Here is a 21,229-nt window from a genome sequence, read left to right as displayed (position 1 = left end):
AGCAGCAAAACGCATAAATCTGATATTCTGTGATACATTGATACATACAAGTCTGCGCTAAACAGGACTGAGGACACATTTTTATTTCCAGACCTGACCCAAAACCAAGACAGTAGAAACTAAGGCAACAGTAAACCCGAGTAATTATCACCCTGTTATTCCAGACTTGTAGACATGTACACATGATTAGACCCTAGATACGACTGCACAAAGTCTTTCTCTTATTTTTCTTTGTGTAAGTGGTTTAAAGTATCAAAATGAAAGCTGCGTGCTTTTCCTTACACATGCATTCAGTTACATAATATACACCCACATTAAACTCATAAACAACAACAGTTAGATTCACATTAGCACTGTTAGCCTGTTAGCACATTGGCTGCCATGTGCTAATAGGCTAACGTTGCAGCTTACAACAGCCAAATACCATCCTCCACCGAACAACAAACAACAAAGCATTCAAACATAACCCCAGTGCTCTGTTAACTGGACACCGTGTTAGAAATCTACATTTCAAATGAAAAATGAGTCTTACCGTCAGTTGCTAATATCAGTCCTCATCACGATATAACTCTAACCTCTACTAAAGCTGTAAATCCAACCATCCTGGTTTATTTGGACTGGTCCTGTAAAGACAAAAGCTTCACAGCAGATAGTCTGGTCCAGTCCTCCTCTCACTGATGGCTTATCCAAGACTACTTCTGCTAATTAGCCAGGATATCCCGAGCATTAACAACCAGCTACAGGGAAGGGAGACAGAGGCTTTGCTATCAGCTCCAAGCAGTCCGTGCTTTTCTGCACGATGTGATTCTGTGTTGACTACAATCCAACTTCATCTGAGGATTGGTCATAGGTAGATTTATCGAAGTCCACTACAACTCTGCTGGCGTAGGCCTCTCTCTCTCTCTCTCTGCTGCTGCATTGGTGTTTACGACGCTCAGCTGTACAGTTTCCTTTGTTTCAGCCTCTTCATTACTTGCAGCGATGACATACTCAAAATCCCTCCATACTGCTGATGTTATTTAGCCTTTGGTTAACCAGGAAAACCTCACTTAGATTAAAATTCTGCTTTACGAGAAAGTTCTGGTCAAACTTTCCCTGCATAGTCTCCAGCACTACTGAGCATGCTCAGAGAGTCAGACTTGCTATGACGTCATCGTGCATACATAATTAGCCATGTGCTTAACGTCTGAGGAGATAAACAACCCCAGCACCACAGGACAGCAGGTGTAGTAAGATTAGTCTACTTTTAGTTTATATTTATGCATTCTCACAACATATCTTCTAGGTTACACAAAATATAATATGCAAGTATTCAGTATTTACTTATCTGGTCATTTGCATGTTTTCTGCCGGACATTTTGACCAGTTATATTTTTATCTGCCGGACTTCCACCCTTTTTACCGGCCAAAGACGGCCATTGCCAGCTAACGGAAACTCAGTTATATGTATAACATTTCCCTATATAACAAAAACTGGTAACTAATCAGTGTGTTTCTCAATGATTCTCTAAACTGAAATAGTCCCACACCACACTTCGCTTTGCTATCTTCATTTTGCATTTCGGGCAAAGTGAGATAATACATTGCGCTGCGCGAGTACTTCTTCTGTTTGCCCTCTTTCTCTCTCCTTAAGTTAAATTGCCCCCCTGATGGGTAAGATGTCTCATTGCTTTTTGTTAAAACCCACTCACACTGTCATGACGGTAGATATTGTTGTGCAGTGCAGAATAAGACGTGTTTAGTCTCTTTATTAAATGCCAACATCAGATCGACTAAATTCCCAGTGATCGACCAAATTCTTCACGACCAATTAATTGATCGATTAATTGTTCCCATCCCTAGTCAGGATAGAATTTGTGTTTGATTTAACATCAGAAGAGCTGAAAATCCAATTAAAACTTATTATTTAAGTTACTACAAGTTATTTTGAGATAAATGTGTTGTGATCATGGATACTGTATTAATACAGGCAGGCACAAGCTGTCCATCTGTGAGCAGATTTTTATTTCCGTTTTTAATATGAGGTTCCAAGTAAATTCTTCTGTTGAAAATTGAATGCTAGGGTTATTTCAAAGTTTATTTAGACCTCTAGGAAGTCATGATAATGTTTTCTTTTCCACTCTGCCCTTCCCCGAGACTGAATAATTTGATGATGCATCAGTGTAAATTTCTTTGAATGTATTAAATACTGTATATTAGGATGCATGATATTGACATAATATTGGTATAGGCAGATATGAGCTTAAAATGTAAATTATTGTATCTGCGGATAGAAACATTTTCTCCAATACCGATAAATCGGCTTTCAGAATCAGCTATATATACAAATATGTTTGTGGAATTTAGGTCTGTAAAAGTAAAAATATTGTTTTGGTTTCTTTGTTTATCCTTAAGCTTTAAAGCGTGCTTGACGGAGTGAAGTTTTACATCTCAACTACATTTAATATCAGAGTTGATTAGGGGTGTGACAAGATCACACAAGACTAAAATGTGAAGATAAAAATTGTCCCATGAGGATAACAGAATATGTTGAGGCAGATCTGTAGCTGAACTGGACACTATCCGTGCAATTGTTCCTGACATCCTCAAATCATTTGTGTGGCAGCTAATTAAGAAATGAAGCACAGCTGATCCTCCATCACCTGTTCGAATCACTCATGTGTGCATGCCATTTTAAGACCGCACATGAGGCCCAGTCACCAAGTGAGATAAACTGCTGCTGAACACCTGTGCAAGGTGAAGTCACAGTGGGAGGTTTAGGGTGTTTAACTCAGGCATATATGCATGCTGATTCTCTCACAGAAGCTGCTGGTAAAGTGGTGATGTTTGTTACATTGCTCCTTTCATGCAAATGCTGCTGTAACTTTTCTCTGTTCAGCTCACCGCGTCATCATTGACCCACATCTATCAGCCGTTGGCTACACGTAACTCAATCAGAAACATAATGTAAGTAACCAAACGGCCCATTACTGCAGTGCTGTTAGTGCTGGACTTTTGGACATCTAGCTCTCAAGAATCCCTACTTCTGTATGCCTAAGTTGTCATCTTCTTGTGTATGCAAAACTGTGTCAACAATACATCAAAGGGAATCCTTTTAAAGGGTAGAAAAGTTGCTCTTTAAATTCCCTTGACAAGTCAGACTGATGAAGGCTCAGTCTTGATTTTGTGGCAGCAGAGAACAGCTCTGAGAGTTGAGTCTTTAAATGTCAGCTAAAAATTCTGACACTGCAGGGAGAAGGAGGAAACTCCGGTACAGGTTTGTACACTTCAGGTTCCTATTGAAGTTTGGTATAGTGCTGATTGGATCAAAGTGCAGGGTGTGCACTTTTCCAGACAGCAAGTCGATGGATGTCTTTAGAGAGAGACACTGGAGAGAACGCACACTTAAAGCAAAACAGGGGAAAGTGTCAGTAACTGCAACTTAGGTGGTTTGTTCTGTTGGCACTGCTTTTTTTTACTTTGAAAACAATCTATTATTAAACCGTGATGTTATCAGAATTTAAGATGTCTTTTTTTCACGATACTATGATCATGCTTTTTGCTGCTGATACCAATTATCTATGAGTGAGGCTAACAGACATGAATACCAATACCAGTCCTGTTTTGTGTTTTGATGTAGCAACTGGTTTACCTACTGGTGTGTCTATTTAGCTTTGTAGTGCACTGAGACTTCCTACAGGTGGCAGCTAACCTGAAAAAAGGAGGACAAAAGTCATCCTTGTTCAGTCAATATCATGCATTTACAGACTTTTTTCAACAGAGCAGAACAAAAACCTCCCAAGGAGCAATAAAATCAGTGTCCCATAGCAAGGACAAGCAGAGTACACAGTGTCATGACTCTTTCATTACTTGTGTTCATTTATGGGGTCTAATAGACTGAGGAAGCTGTCCCTAAATGGTGTGTCTTGAGACAAGACAGTGATACAAGAACTAGAGATACTTTAATACATGTGTTAGGGGCCATTTTGCATGGATATGAATATGGTGTGTCCTGGATAAAAAAAAGACCAGTGGGCTAAACAGTAAAAAAGTGTAATAAAGAAAAGGCAATGAGTCTCAGAACAGTAACTAAAGAGCATAATTAAGTTGTTTTATACCAGCGAGGGAAGAACATCTCTAAACAACTGTATTAAGTAGGGCCCTATGAAATCGGGTTTAGTTTTTTGGAATTCCATTATTTAACATTTCCACAAATTCTACCATAAAAAGAGTGTCTTGTTTATGTAAATTAATAAAATTTTTACTAATTAAATAGGAATAACCTTAAATTTATCAGAAAAGGGGCCACAGTTGGCCCAGGAGCCACAGTTTTGATAACCCTGATATAAAACAATTATTACCAGTGTAACAGCCAGATATTTCCAACATTTTAAGACACATTCACGTGTATAATCACACTGGGTCCTAATTGATGTTTATAATGTAAATTGAGAAAGCTTTCTGTTCTCTCAAACACAGAGTGATAGTAAGTTAATAAGAAGGTCACATTAAAGTTGAATGGTTAAAAGTAAACCTGCTACCTAAATTTTCTTTACTCTCACAGTCTGTAACAGTGCATGCAGTTTGATGTTGCATTGTGTTTTACTCCTGACTGTAACGGTCCTCTCCTATCTCCCTCCATACGTTGCTGTCTGTCCATCTGTCTCATATCAGACTGCTGCATAAATGCAGACACATATTGGCTTGTTAAGCAACCAAAGGGAACTACAGTATCTACGGGAGGAATTATTAAGCTAAGTGTTACTGGAATGTAATATAATTTAGGCAACAGGACTTCCTAAAATCTCAAGTCTGTCCAAATCGAGTTTGAAGCCCTCAAGAGGTGAGCAGGTCCTCAAGTTGTGACTATAGCTGTGTGCCTCGCGCACAGACACACCTCTCTCGCTCCGTGACTCTCTGGTGTGGTGAGGTAAAATTACTTCAAGCACAGATGAGTTTTCTTGAAGGTGCAGCATTATGTTGCACTGTAGTGCCCCATGTTGAGCTACATGATGTTTGCCGGTGTATTGTGCAGCTGCTTTGACATGCTGTTATTGTTAGGAGGGGGCGGGGTGAGTGTTTCTGAAGTGAGGCACAAGTTGTGCCACACTTTAGTGATTCCCTGGAACATATTCCTCAGATATATGTTCCTCTTTCTAAAAAACACAGCATTTTCAGTCAAATTTATTTAATTTCCGCAATTTCTTGGTTAAATTGTAATTTCTGTTTTTAGTGGCCAATTCTGCGATTCCTTTAACGCAGTAATCATAGGGCCCTATTTAAGGTTATCACTAAAACCCAAATTTCAAAGTTGTTTTTTTTTTCTTTTAATACCTTCACTTAATTGATTATTCCAGTCCATTATCACTTCCTGCTCTCTTGAGTGACCACACCCACATTTGGGTAAAATAAGTCTTTAGACTGAAGGGCAGTAGATCAGAAACAGCAGTGGCGGTGCAGTGCAAAACTGTTGTCTTTTGTTCTTCATATGATTACAAGGACAATATTTATGACGTTTTAATTTAATATGACGATGCATGACGATTCATCCAATGCATCCTTCATTTTCTAAACTCGGCACAAAAAGTACGTAAATTTGTGTTTGGTAGATTATTTCTTTGTTGCAGCAATGCTTCTTGGCATTAAATCTTACTGTAAGAAAGCCTCTTTATTTCCCCTTTAAATGGTGACGCATTTGTAAGGAGCATTAATTTTTGGGACAAGCAGTAGAGTGGAGTATGTGGGTTGCACCCATGAAACATTTGCCAAATCTTCTCTGCCAATGTCAATCAGCTTATTCTGCCATTGATTCTTGTTTGATGTTTGGTGGATTGGATGATCGAAGTCTGAAGAACCAAGACATTTTGGCAGTTGAACAATGCATTATTTTAACAAACAGCCTCAGTAGCATGTGGAGGAACCATACACAGCCACACCAGCCTGGAAGCTCCTCCTCATGCTGGTCACCAGCCAGGCCATTCCTCAAGTGTTCAGTGGGGTTGAGGTCAGAACTGCTGGCAGGCTATGCCATCCTCTCCTCCCCCAAATTCTGGAGGTAGTCTCTGATAAACCCCGCTCGGTGGGAGCGGGCGTTCTCATCTTGGAGGATAGCTTGGTCCCAGACTTTGGAGATGTGGGATTGCCACTGGTTGCAGAATCTCATCTCCATATCTCTCCATTCGTTTTGATTCAGTGTTTATTGGTCAGAAAGAGGCAGCTCTGGCATACTTTGGGAAATGTATGGATTTCTCTTCTCAACAGTCATTTACCAACTGGACCTTAACACATCCCATATTAATGCTATTTCACCTCCTTTGGTTGACTAGCTATTGATCATTTTCAACCAAGTGGACTCGCATCAAAGTTTGGGGGATTAGTATTATTATTTAGTATTATTTAGTATTATTAACAGTCCTGATTTGCCTGAGCTGGCTATTCAACCCTATATTATTACACTACACTGCAGACACAGTGCTTTCCACAGCCAGAGACAACTGAGTATTGACTATAGGACATCGGATTGGTGACTACAAGCATTAATGTGGTAGCTGTTAGTTTCTGATAACTGTAAACAGAGTGAAAGAGGTGTTAAGTTCTTCTACACTGCCAAAAATAATCAACATATTAGTCACAGACTTCAAATCCTTGTGCACCTAATCAAGAACAATCAGCAACAGTTACATTCAAGCCAAAATGACACTACACTGGACCTGCTATGCTACTCTTCTTAAGATAATTCAGAGTGAAAATAGCCATTTTTGTCATGTACCAGCACATTCATTCAGCTCTTCTGTAATTCCCTTCAGAGAAGCTATTTTTCTTTAGGCCCTTTCTCTTTAAAAATACGCCATTTGGAAATGTGCTAAAATGCAGATGAAGGAACAGAATTAGCACCTGCTCCCTGCCAAATGCAGGGTAAATGTTGGCTTCTGCAGGTACATATTTTAGGTCACCTGTCTCCACGGCAGAATGGTTTTATTCACCCTCAAAACAGTAAATTTAGAAGTGCTTGATGCATGAAGAACAGTTAGAGACTTATGGATGGTTTTGATTTTATACTGTCGTGCACTAGTTACTCAGCCTGAGAGCACCTGGATACTTTAGTTGAATATTGAAACCAGATATGACCAGTATTGATGTTTTTTGGGGCTCAAAAATGAAACTTCCTGAATTTTTTGTTTGAAAAACTGCTGCAGGTTAATTCTTAACCTTCATGTTCTTTTCAGAAAGATTGAGGACCAAGAAATCTCTTGGGGTTCTGTATATTTATGATTTCCTGACCTCTCCCTCTTGGCCTGACTCTGTCAGCAGCAAATGTGCGTCAGCAGTGAGCAGTAGGTCAGACTCTTATGATGAGTCGAGGCTTGCAGTTTCCCCCTTATGATTGCTCATGATGACGACTACTGTGCTACTCTAGCTTTTCGTCCAGAGGTTGTAGCACAACTGGGGTGTGCAGTTTAAAGGAAGAGAAACTTGGTGGCTGTTTTGTGGCTGTTTTTGCATTAGATTTAATTTTTGTCGGTCATCACCTATGAAAGGTCATGATTTAATACAAGCTACATTAGTGTGTTAGTGACAGGGCAGACATCATCCTTACACTAAAGGTGAGCCATGTCTATGTTCTATATACTGTGCTGCTTGGGCATGTTAAGAAACGCTCACACTAGTCAAACAAACTTGACTTTGGAGGTCAAGTTTGCCAAGGCATTGTTTGAATCTCCCAGTATTAGTGCACCCTAATGTTTTATTGTTCTTTTGTGTCAAACAGACAGCTTTAAGATATGCAACAACCGCTTCCTGGCAGTAGTGCAGCAGTACGACCATGTCCTGTTAAATAATTGGAAAATATATAACATGAGATAAGTTGCATGAAATCTTCTATTTAAAAAAGGCATTGCCCATCCCTAGTATTGTTAAGCAGAAGTCAGTCTATTAGAACTTGCTATCATGTACAAACCAAGCTGAGGTTGTTTACTCTGGGAGATGGAAGCTATAGTTGGTAACTGAATGATGATGAAGCTTTGCATGCTTTTCTGCTGTTATCAAGCAGAATGGTTCAGCATACCTGGCATCAACATAAAGCAATTCAGGACCTTTTATCCAGGCAAATATAAAAGGTTTTTATTTAATATGCATATACCTCTCATAACTACTCCATTTAATGTAATGAAATGCGGTCCAGTAAAAGTACTCTGCTATAAATTGTCCATCTTCTTTAGCTCAGCTAAGGTTGATGCTGCTGTACCTGGAGATTTTAATGAGATTGTGTCTCTGGGATTGTAGCTAGACGGGTGTTTTAATAGTGTGTAAATTGTGTTGTTTTAAGACACCGCTCCATTCTAAGTTAATAGAAATGTACTGTTTGTGCTTTCTCTTCAGCACTCAGTGTTCATCCCTGAGAAGAGCCCTGCTCCATTCAGTTTTTCAGTCAAAAAATTCAATCATGTCCTTCCATCATAACCTTAGTCAGGGCCTTGTACTGGTGGTCCTGGTGTGACTTTCAGTTTTTCTTAAGCTTTTTTTTCTCTAAAATGCAGGTTTCTGGTGTGGCAGGCTTTTTTGACTTTTGAAAGGCAGCAGCTTCATTCCCCCCCCAAGGCTGTTTTTTTTTTTTCTATTGAGTCATCGCCAACTAAAGAACTTGAACCGCCTCAGTCTAGGCTTTGAAACATTTCACATTATACAAATAATTCAATTTTGATTCATGTTTTCAAACTTAATTGAATTATTTGTATGGAGGGCTTTGTCTCAAATCTCTATTTTAAGCTTTTTGACACTTGTGGGCATTTGGAGTAGCTTTTGAAGGAATAAAGAACTTAAAATAAACTTGACCTTAAAGATTTGTGTCAAGTAGCCTAGAGACCGGTTTGTTAGTGTGACCAAATGACTTATCGGTCATGCACTGGAATATACAGCTTTGCTAGAGCTGGATTAATAATGGGGGATGGTCTGCTATGAAAGCTCTGCTCATGGCCTTGGTCTCTCTGACTGAGTTGTGTGTGCAAAACTACTGTTATCATACAGACTTTTCCTTTTTTCTTTGGACATATTCCTGCAACCCTATACATCCAACACCATACCAAAGATCCTCTTCAGTAAAGGTGACACATGAGTAGCCTTTTCACTGGTGTAATTTTCTGTATAGAGGAAGGGACTGCAAGTCAACTTAAAGTGGGCCAGGCACCGCTTGTCATATCAAATCATACAATCACAATACAATGATACCATTCTGCAGTAATAGATATGTCATTGAGCAAACATATTGTGATCCTCCATAATGGAGCTCAACAGTGATGCCCACTTTATGGCAGTTGTAAATTTCCCCTTTCAAATCTTCCATTGACATTTCAGAAAATCCTTTGTAATCCTGGAATCCAGCCAACAAGCTACCCAAATACTTGTGACTATAAAACTTATATCAAGCACCAACAAGAAGATGGGAGAACAAAATGATAAGGGTAGAGGCCTTGAAATGTACAAGGGGCTTCTTTCTACACATATGTATGTTGTATAGTTTATATCATGAAAAATGTTATTGTGATTTGTTTGTTTGGTGTTTTTAATGTAGCGTATATAGTCTTCATTAACATCTGAAAGCTGAAGAGGTGTCAGACATGACTGTGATGACAGATGGCTCAATCAATCAGAGACTTTGCTGTGTGAATAAACCACATTTTCCTCGAAACAAGATTGATATACAAATTAGTCTTGTGCTGGAGCATATACCATGGTTTCACAATAGGGTAGCTTGTGGTAAAGCTATGTAGGATGGTTATGATGTTATGGCTGATAAATAAACTCAGAACAGAGAAATTTGATGGAAAGGTTGCTTCCAGGACCACGCTGTCTTGCCCCGATAAAGGATAAGGTATTATTGACTGTATTTTTGAGTCAGTTTCTTGCCTTGTCATGTTTCATCTTTCACCACTGTCCACTAGACCAGGGCGATATGGCCTAAATATCATATAATGGTATTTTTCTTGCCCTTTACTATAACGGTAATATATTTTGCTATTACAACATTAAGATGGAAAACGTATTTGCATAATAATACAATTATAATAATAAACTTTATTTGTATAGTACTTTTAAAAACAGAGGTTTACAAAGTACTTTGACAACCGGAAGAATCACAATTTAGACAAAGCATTGTAACACAAACAACAAAACACAACAAGAAAGACTAAACCCCACAGAGAACCCATGAAAAACCCAGCCAACAATGTAACTCCAACATCCTAAAAACCCAGCAGAACTTTATATACACCAAAAACAAGTCAAGTAAGAAAGACATCATAAAAACCCAGGTATGTAAGGTTCCAGAACAAAAGTAAAGGCCGAGAATAAAAACCCAGAATAACCTAGACCAATCCAGGCAACACAGGGACCAACTACATAAAAAGGACCAGAAATGTAAGAGTATTTAAAATATTGGGAAGAGACTGAAAGGAATAGAAATGTAAACAGTACGAATTGAATAGATCCAAATAAAATATGTAGAGATTAGTAAGTTATAATACAGAAATTAAAACACAAGACAGTAAATGCTATTAATGATCATAATCATAATAATGATAATAATAATCAGGTAAAACTGATATAGCTGTAAAAAGAGGTGGACTCAGTAAAAGCAGAGGGAGAAAATCAAATAGGAGAAGTGGATATATTGCAATAAGAATCAAACCAAGCATAAAATACAAGGCAGAGAATTGCAGACATAGAGGCTTTAAGGTCAAAGCTGAAGGAGAAGTAAAAGGTTAAAGAGAGAAAACTGGAGAGTAAGTACACAATAAAATACTGAAGATGACATCACATAAAAGCAAGTCCATGAAAATGAGTTTTGAGAAGTGATTTAAAAGATGTCACGGATTCAGCGTAAATGCATATTTAGGTGCTACATACACCTTTTCCTCCTAAAATAAACATGTGATGTCTTACTAAACTTATGTCCATCACAGAAAAATGATTTAGTAAAAAAAATAAAATAAAATGTGTCAAGCTGCTTTTGGCTGCCGAAGCAAAACATGCTCACACTAGCTTCAAATATACCCAGTGTGTGCACTACGTTAACAATGCACACATTGAAACTGGTAATGACAGTGTTTCAGAAATCCATTCTGTAGCAGAAATTTTACTGGTGAAGGTACTGATCCTGTATTACCACCTATCACTACTTTTCAGTGTAATCCTGCTGTCTAAAGTCTGGCACTCACAACAAGACTTTTTAAAATCTTAAACAGACAATATGTGAAATTTCCCCACCAGGAGGCTCTGAAGCAAAATAATGACACAATAAGACATAGGACAGTGCTGCCCAGCCCTGCCCATCTTTGCTGTTTAATTCCTGTTTCGAATTGAAGAATCTGTAGCTGGAAGCAACACATCCTGGGCTGCCTCCAGCATGAATGTGGAAGTGCACTTTTCAGATCCCCTTATTTTGAGAAACTTATGTGTGAAAACAAAACGTTGGATTTCTCTCTGGTAAATATACCTTATGAGGAGCCATTTTTATTGATTGCGTCCTCAATTCGAAACAGGAAGTAGTATTAAGAGGAAGGGCCACAAAGGTTTTCGGTGCTAAGTGACTCTAGGAATATGGGTAGTGATGTTCTTTACCCAAAAATAATTACACTACTAGCCAGAGAAGCTGTGATTAGATTTGATTCTCCACTAGCTGACACAGTAATTTCCAGTTCAATATCAGACTGTCACAACGAATGCTGCTCTACATTTATGTACTGATACTGCAAAACAGTTTTCCCCTCAACAAGACGTTTTAATTGTGCTAGATCTTGTGGTACAGACTCTCATCACACCCAAGTGTTTCCCATACATAGACAATACTTAGGTAGGCTTCCCAGGTATATTTATGGCCTCCAACGTACATTTCCAACCACATCTGTTATTGACAGCGCTAGTGTGAGTTTTTATGTGTAGTGAGCAATGTCACATTTTGATTGCATCATAAGTAAATCTTGACAGTGTAAGTAGGCCAGCGCCTTCTTGCAGAGTTGCAGTCAGATATCTTCATGTCACTTTGTCTCATCAATGAACAGAGGCTGCTGCTCGACTCTGTTTACTTTCCTTCATTCACTGTGGGAGTGTGTTTACAGAGTGTTTCTGGAGCTTCCTCTTCACTCAACAATTTCTGTTTGCATCAGATAGCACCAGCAGTTTTTTTTTTGTGTTCTGGTCTATGGCTAGAAAAAAAATCAGCTGAATACTACACATGATTGAGCTCTTTCCAAGAGTTTCTAGCACACAGCAAACTTTGATGTCTCAATTTACAATTCATGACTGATATTGAAATGAATCCATTGATAGTGGGGATTCTTGTTTACTGTACAGTCTTAAGGTACTGGCCAGTGCTCAGCTTGCACTAACACTGGGTAAATGAGGTGAACTCAATCAAAGGCTTTGAAAGCTCAATTTCATTGGTACAAGATGTTTGTTTGACAGTAATATGAAAAAAATTTAGGAACAGCTCTGAACATATCCACAGACTGTAGAAAACATTGGATAAAGCCTTAGGAATATCAGCCAAATGAGGATATGACAGTGATGTTATCAGGCAGGTGAAGCTTCTGATCAGGTGAAGACCTAATGAAAACATGATGACATTTTAACTATGTCTGGCTGCTGTGTCAGATGCAGGAAAACTGACTTTGGTAACTGATCATTTAGAATTGATCTGACAAGTGAGAGAGGCAGAAAATAGCAATTTGACTGTAAGATTTTTTTCATGATTTAACTCATACTTTTGTGAAACTTTAGACTGATAGAAACCAAACAGTGAATCTTAAAAACTGGACCCAGCCTTTGGACCATGTAGCGTGTAAATTGCTCTTGCATCTGTTGAATCACTGACTAGCGTATTCCAAAATGCCTCTGGAAGTAAAATCATCATATGAAGTGTACATGGGCATCATCATGAAAAGCTTTACCATGGATGAGCAGCTGCACGCAAGCTCACCATTAGCATGCACAATGTCAAATGTCCCCTGGAGTGATGTAACAGGCTGCTACTGGGCTCTGCAGAGAGGTTGTTGGTGTTGCATCATGGTTTTCTACCCGGCTGTCTGATGAACATGTCTTGTTTTTTCCAGTGTGAGGATAATGCTTCCAACTCGGAATATGCATTTAGACAACTAATTGATTGAACCTTTTCACCACTGCTGTAGTCAGCTGTAGAGTCTGTCAAACACGTTGCTAATACTTTTTTTATGCTGACCCAGTTAAATATCTTCAAGCTGAAACAGACCGCAGAGATCACAGAGAAACTATTTTGTAAGTCTGTTCACTTTGTTGTAGTTGTACCTGTAGAATTAAGTTTCATTTCTCTCCTGCTGAAGTGTGTCATACTGCTGTCAACACCACATTTCCTGGATTTGGGCCTTCACAATAAAGCAGTCAGTTAATATAAATGGAGACCAATTGCGATGAACTTCTCTAAAATGCTGTTTATCATTGATTTAACTTGGCTTTAGCAGAGATGCTCGAGAGTGTATGGAGCAACTGTGTTTACAGCTGCACCTCCAACCTTGTTAAATGCTACAGGCTGCTTTTTTGCAACATCATGGACTTAAAAAAAGTGTATCATGAGTTAAAACGCTACTTTAAACAGTTGTTTAAGCTGTAATCATGGGAATAGTTGCAGGGCTGGTCTCAAGACAAACTGAGTTGATCCATTGCAGCTCACTGCTTGTGTCAAAGCCTCAGACAGGAAGACGGAGACATTCTGCAAAGCAAGCACATTTGCTGTATGTTGCTGTAATAATACACCTTATACTTGCAGAGGAAAGGTACCTCACTGCATCAGTTATACCTTTCTGTGTGCACTACAACTCTACATTTACTGTGTTTAAACCAAGGAAGATGGTGTTGCCAAAATACATTTTTTGGCCAGAATTATACAGGTGATGGCACTGATACCAGTTTACTGCACACCACTACCTACCACACATGACAACACAAGCACAACTCTGTCCAGTAATCGTTAGATCCCAATTATCTTGTTTTCATTAAACGTGGGACGCTAAAATCAAAATTTAGGTTAATTAATCACCCAGCCCTAGTTGACTTTTGTATGGAGGCAATTGATTTGCCCTTATTGAACCCTCACCTTTAGCTCCTCTGAACACCTTTAGGGTGTTGGAAATCAAGTTTCCAGCTGGTTCTTCTAATCCAATGTCTGTTGCAGACCCCACAAAAGCTCCTTTGGCAGAGTGGGAACAATCTCCCACGTCACACTTTTGGAAAGCCTCCCAAGAAGACTAAAAGCCTGCCTTTGCCTCCATATAGGTGTAACGGTTGATTGTCCACTTACTGATGGTCATAAAGTATACTTAAAGCAGAATTTCTCTGTCTATAGGTCTGTGTATATTTTTCCGATATGTTGATGTGCTGCACTTGTTCTGATTAAAATGCAGGCTGATACAATGCGATCCATTATTCTTTGATTGTGGTGATTGAAATGGTAATGTGGATGAAAGGTCAGCCTGCTCTCCATTCTGTAGCATTACTGTGGAGTGAGTACAGCTGGTGTAGTCGTGGTTGAATGGAAGTCTGCAGGCTGTTGGCACGGCTGCCTCTGTATTTACCTCCTCCTGTGTTTTTTGGATATGAGTCACACATGGTTAAAAAAGAAAACACTTTAATATAGAAACTTCCTGTTATGGACCATATCAGGTGGTTTAAAACATTTCTTTTTTTCTATTTTATTGTTGTGTAATTCCCCCTTCTTTCAGAAGAAAAACCTCCCTACAAGCCTGACATCAGAAATAACGTTTTAACCATGTCAGGGCATCCTTTTTTGTGAAGGAGAATTTTTATAATAACATATATTTATTGGGTGTGGTTCTTTGGTTCCCACTCCAACAAAAACTGATCAAGATTATACTTTTAGATAAAACCCCATCCTCCGGTGCTAAAAAATGAAGCCAGTGCAGAAGTGCAAAAAAGCTGCAGTTCCCGCATTGTCCTCACAATGGCTGGCTACAAAAGCCAAGGCAATTCCCCATGTTAAAGCGGACATTTATTTGATATGTTCAATGTTAGATTTACTGGTGTGGATTTAATCAAATGCTCCATAAAGAAAAATGTGCAAAGTAGGCAAAAAATGGCAAAAACTGGGTACAAAGCGGGAAGAATTGGGAGAAAAGGTGGCAAAAAAGGGCAGAAAGTGGCAAAAATGGGTGAAAAGTGACAAAAAAAATGAGTTACAGGAAGCAAAAATAGTCAAAGAGTATCACATACGGTGCAAAAAATGAGTAGGGTGGGAGGTAATTTACCTTCAGATCAGATTTTAGCTGGTTATGTTGCTGACAAAATGCCCACAAACTCATATACGGTATGCACAAATGTATATTATATAACCCAGACAGGCTCGCTTTCATTCATGCATGTTTCAGTTGTGTGCTACTGCTTCAGTCACAGGCCTGAAGCTTTTCAGGTTTAATCAAATCAGCGGGGGACGTTTGGTTTCTTTAAGGAGCTGCTGCTGACCTACTTTAAATAGTTCCTTCATTATGGAGTTGCACTTTAAAAATACAGCCTTTCTATCCTGTTAAGACTAAAACCTTGGAGTAGAAACCAGTAATCCTTTTGACATCCATTTTTTTCCCCTTTTTTTAATGATTAATTTGCCCTGAAAATTGAAAAAAATTATACCGGTGACCTTTTAATGAAACAAGTTCAAGGCTGAGCCTGAGCTATTCTGGCCTTCTATCCCAGTGTGCCCCATTTACCCACCTGGACCAACACACAGGCCAGGCTGACGGGAGCGTCAAGGTCAGACTGTTATTTTAAGACTGGAGATTCCCCCACCGCCACTGTGACAGATTACACACAGCACTGCCAAAACTTTTCTGCTCTTTAAATTAATTTATAAATGGATAGGAATAAAACTCAGGACAGGTTCTTCCCTTTTTATATAACATGTAAATTTTCATATCTTGTGATTTATTCACTTTTTGTACAGTATATGTTTGTGATTTTTCATGGGTAGACATTTGCGTACTTCAAGCTCTCAAAGATCCATAAAATTCACAATGTTATTTTGTTCCTCCTGATTCTCTTACTGTAATTTTTTATCATTTTTTTATTTTCACCTACGCAAAATTTTCTGCATTCTTGGGAAAGGGATCACTCGCCTGCAACCTTTCCTGAGGTTTCTTACATTTTTTATCAGCCTCAAAGCCAGACAACTCTGTGGGCCCATGTATGATTTACTGAGGTAGATATGTCTGGTTCTCCTCCAGACAGACTTCATCTGTTATTAACAACCAACATAGTTGGTCTTGATGAGCATGTTAGTATGCTATTGTCTGGATTTAACCAACTGGAGGGTTCTTTATGTTATACAAGGCTAAACTACCAAATATTTCAATGCTTGCTTGTTAGCAATGGTTTATGTTCACCACAGCTCCACATTATGGCCTAAAAATTATGTCAGTTTTTCCCCCTTTGCAAGAATTGTGTTACAAAATTAAGAGATAACACATTTAATTTAATTTTCAGGTGTTACACCTCTCCTTATCCCCTAAAAAAGCCTGTGATGGCATACTGAACTCATGTCCATCATGCCAGCAATAAACATGTGTGGCCAAATACTTTTGTCTATATAATGTGTATTAATCCAAAGTCATTCACCACAACCCTAGGCAGATGTAGAGGTAGAATGAAGCCTAAATTGCATGTGCAAATTTCTCTTCTGCCTTGTTTTAGAAGGTTTAGGGGATCTGCTGTCTTGTAAGGGGAACCAAACTGTACAGAAAGTAGGTGTTGGTGCAGTATAGATTTAAGCCCTGTAGGAAAATTTGGACATGATATAACGGAGAACAGAGCTGTCTCAAAGATTCCTTTGTAAGCCTTTGCAAATGGATATGCTCTTTATCAGTAGAGTATTTTTTACACGCTGAAATAAATGAAAAGAATAGTCTGCCCTAAGGACTGAACAACAAATCTCTGATACACAGTGGTTTTAGTTCATTATTCAGCTCTAAAGACTTCTGACGAGATATTACACCACTAAAAGAAAACAAAGAAATGGTCTTAACAGAGATGAGTCTGCTAGTTTTTTCTTGGGACTGTGAGATTATTCTGCAGTAAACTGTAATCTGGCTGCTACCTTAGCAAACTTCCTCTACAAAGGAGAATTGGATATTGCTTGCATTACATTGTCAATGAGTTAATGATGTCTGCATCTTTAGTATGTTAAACTGTGTATTGTGAGAATCAAGAAATTTTATGCATGTTTGCATCATTTAGCTTTGAAATAAACTTGAAAATATATTTAGCTTTATTTAGAGTGTTGAAGATAAAAATGCTTTCCATTGAATAATGGATGTACAGGTTTGATTCAGTGTGATTGGGAGCTTTTTTCCCCACCTCCTGACCCAAATTCAGATTATTTACCATGCTGAATATTTCAGTGAGTTTGACTTTTGTCTTATGACGGGACCAGTTTTAATATAATGTTGGTTTACTTAAAAAATTAGATAGCTCTCTTCCTATTCACTTGCTCAAATGAGTCATAAATAAGTTTCATTTGAACAAACACATGCCTGTAAGTGCTCTGAGTCATGATTGGGAGTTTTTTTAATCTTTAAAAGTTTTATTTCGATTATTCTTTCATATGAGGAGGTGTGGATGATTTTTCACAGCAATTTTCATATGTGCCTGTGAGCGAAATGATCTGTTATGAATATTTGAAAAAAAGTTTGCAAGACTGTGAGAAAAAAACAGCTCACTGTAAAAATTTATCATGTAGAGCTGGCGCATCTCCAGAGATCTGCTCTAAGTGCCAGATATTTGTTTGAAACAATTTGTTGTGAAATCACAGCTCTGTGGGAGCCTGGCAGGGACTAAACCAAAAGAGAGCTTCATTAAAACAAATAGAAAATGATAATTATGACAACATTTATTGTTGGTTTATTCACTCATTACCCCCTCTCTGCATGTGCTTTTTCTGTATCTGCAGGTACAAAGACAGAATGTGAGGCTAACCAGTTCCAGTGTGGAAATGGTCGCTGCATCCCGTCAGTCTGGCAGTGTGACGGCGATGAGGACTGCACTGACGGCAGCGACGAGAGCTCCTGTGGTAAGAAGAGTAACAGTCACGGTTAGAGCTCTGAAATCACTGACACATCATAGCCAGCTCACAAAGGTTTGATTCCAGTGTGAAAAAATTCTGACAGAACTATACAAACAGTTCAAAATTGTCAAAACAAGCTGCATTTCTTATGTAACAGAAGCTCTATTAGCTGCACTAAAGAAAAGAAGAAAGAAAGACAAGGACTGCTTACATAAGTCAGAATATTACACTCATAGGTTGTCAGAATTTCAACGGTTTGATACTTTTGAATGATGGATGTTTGTTTTTTAAGATACAGTTGCACGTTTCTAAATGATTGATAGTATCAATGAGTACCAAAGCTTTGAACAACTACAAATCCTTTGGCATCCCATAAAAAGACACTGATGTGTTTTGCACCTCTGGGGTCAGGAAATAGGAAGGATGCTGCTCGACACAGAAACAGTTTCTACCCTCAGGCTGTCACTGTGATGACCATGCCACATTCAAGAGTGTCACAAGAACATTAATTTCACAAGCACCTTAGCCCTTCTTAACTTACCTTATCCTCCACTGTCTCTTACTGTTTATATCTGCAACTGAATAACCAGAGGTATACAGGTGCAGCTCCAAAAAATTATGTTAGGAAAAAAATAGTTTTTTTCCTGGGATTTAATTCAAGAAGTGAAACTTCCATATGTTCTAGATTCATCATTACAAAAGGAAATATTTCAAGACTTTTTTGTTTGAAGTTAATTATTAAGCATGTGTGACGTGGCCAATCAGTCTGTGGGACTTTCCTGGAACATGCTTTGATACGGCCTCTGAGAACAGCCTGCCTTTTCATCAGTGACCGTCTGTGGCTTAACCTCCTTTTGGAGGGTGTCAGTGATTGTCCTCTGGACATTTGTCGAGTCAGCAGTTGTCCCTATGATTATGGTTTTGTGAATGGAACCAGAGTAAGTGAGTGAAGACTCAACAAACCTTTGCAATTTGGATTTATCAAGAATAATATTTTAAGATAGTGAATTTCTGATTTTTGAGAGCTTTATGCCTTGATCATCAAGATTCAAACAAAACCTGTTTTTCCAAATGTATCTACTTTAAACCTGGTTATTGTAGTCCAAAGTAAAGACGGTTTCTACTGTGTAGCAGTAAGGACACTGTAAAGTTATTCCTCTTTAGAGGGTCACATTTCACTTCACTTACACACATATCTTTTCAAGGATTAGGCTCGAAGTCTAAATTTAAGTATGCATGGAAATGCCATTAAATCAATGAAAGCTGTGACGTGATTCATTATATTCTCTGGTTTTCTGTCCATCAGTTTAATTTTCATGACAGCGATATCTTTGGGATTCCTGGAGGGATTTTCCTCACATTCGCACAAACGCCAACATAGTCAGAGGATTAAATGATCAGATTTTAATCTTCAAAGGTCACTTTAATCTCATAACCTGCCTTTCTCACTTACAGCACTGATCTTCTATTGTATCCTTCTGAATAATTATGTGATATTGTATCATTAAATAGAGATGAAGTGAAGAACTCTTCTAAAAATTGCTACTTGACTTCAGCTCCGTAAAGTCGGCTTCACTGACATTTTGATTTCCGAAAAATATTCTCTTTTTTTAGGCCAGTATTTCTTGTGAGCATGACATCCTGGCAACACTTGAAAGTTCATTTTAAGTGGTTCATTTCCCCTCTGTTAGTGAAAAGCATTTCATTGGTCCTCATGATGTTAGTATTTTTACCTTTCCTCTTTAATTCAGTTGCTCCGAAATTCAGATGGTCAACCATTAGTAAAAACATCTTCTCAGTATTTTATACGCGTCCAGAGCTTTTTAAATGTAATTCCTCTGTGACTTTAGTAAGCTTTAATGTCCACTGTTGTTTAAAATGCATCAGTGCGACACTAATGCACTGGGTGACATTTTCCTCCCTTTCATGAATCCAAACACTGTAGTTAATTTTTAATTCCTCATAAAATATCCTGCTACTCGGGGGATTGTATTTGCTGTGAAGCAAGTTCACATTCAACGCATTTTTTACCTCTGTTTGGTTAAAAAAGTACACCTCCAAGTTTGTCCTTAAAAGTGAAGGATTGTAAAGACTTATTTTCCAAATAAATAGTCCAAGCAACCCCCACAGACATTACTATTTCTTAATCTGACCTTCCCCAGAACTAAATTAGGTCAGTCTTGTTTAAGTCGTATGTATAAATCACTCAAGAAGACCCCCAGTCACTTATGCAGATAATCCACTCATGAAATATATTTGTTTTTCAGCTTTCATTATCGTTAAGAGAGCAATACAGGGGCAGTAGCATGGCACACTGTGCACTTTATAGAGTCTCAAAATGACCCTTCAGTGTTCATTTATGAGGCTTTAGCAAGAGCTGAATGATCCACAGAGGTCTCCTACGCTCTGGAATCAGACAGATTTGGTTGTTAAAACAGATAAACACACTAAATAAATCATTGTCAGATTAAAGAAGTAGTGAACACTTTAACATTTTTTTTTCAGCTGAACACTGAGGTATCCAACTGAATTAAAATAAAACACATCAATACTGGTGTTATTTCTGATATTTGCACCAAACTGATTAAAAAATCTGCATTTTACAACTTTTAATTAGCTCAAACGGACATCTGCTTTGAAAAATCTTTTCTGAGAAGGCGGTGCTTATGTGCGTAGAAACCTGCCATTGGTAGAATGTTACCGCCCCTAAATGACTGTACCATTCAGAGACCACTCCCATCCTCTCCTGCCTGCACCTGCACTGCCTGCACAGACCCAACAGGTAGTGATCAGAACCACCACGGGCCACCACCACACTACAGCCTGCTTCAGGGGACTCTGGAGGGGAAAAATCCTCCATCTCAAAAGATTGCTCTGAGGCAGCAATGCTGCGAGACTCTGTGTTACTTTCTGGTGCGGAGAGTCACTGTCACTTCCGCTTCATCCCGTCCTTTAAAAAAAAAAAAAAAAAAAAAAAAGTCCTTTTCCCCTCCCTCCTCTCAGTACCAAACTGCTCACTTTCTGTGCATTTTTTTAAATCTTGAAGCGGGCGAGGTATGCTCTGAGCTGGGGGTTCACTTACACCCTTAACTGTTGGATCATTGTTTGTCCATATTTTTGCCCTCCAGACACAGAAGATAGCCTTGTTGAACTATG

The 21,229-nt window shown here is 38.6% G+C and overlaps 1 protein-coding gene across 2 annotated transcripts in view; it reads left to right on the top strand.

Annotated features, from left to right (window-relative positions):
• The window catches only part of vldlr (very low density lipoprotein receptor), a 98,359-nt gene that overhangs the window by 6,815 nt on the left and 70,315 nt on the right, over nucleotides 1–21,229 (top strand). For both annotated transcript variants that reach the window (XM_041810892.1, XM_041810893.1), the window contains exon 2: nucleotides 17,960–18,079. In XM_041810892.1, the coding sequence (XP_041666826.1) occupies nucleotides 17,960–18,079 (120 nt within the window). The remainder of the gene's footprint in view (nucleotides 1–17,959; nucleotides 18,080–21,229) is intronic.

The sequence above is a fragment of the Cheilinus undulatus genome, linkage group 17 (assembly GCF_018320785.1).
Source record: "Cheilinus undulatus linkage group 17, ASM1832078v1, whole genome shotgun sequence".
NCBI lineage: Eukaryota > Metazoa > Chordata > Actinopteri > Labriformes > Labridae > Cheilinus > Cheilinus undulatus.
The sequence above is the reverse complement of the archived record's forward strand: the minus strand, read 5'-3'. Positions and strand labels throughout refer to the sequence as shown.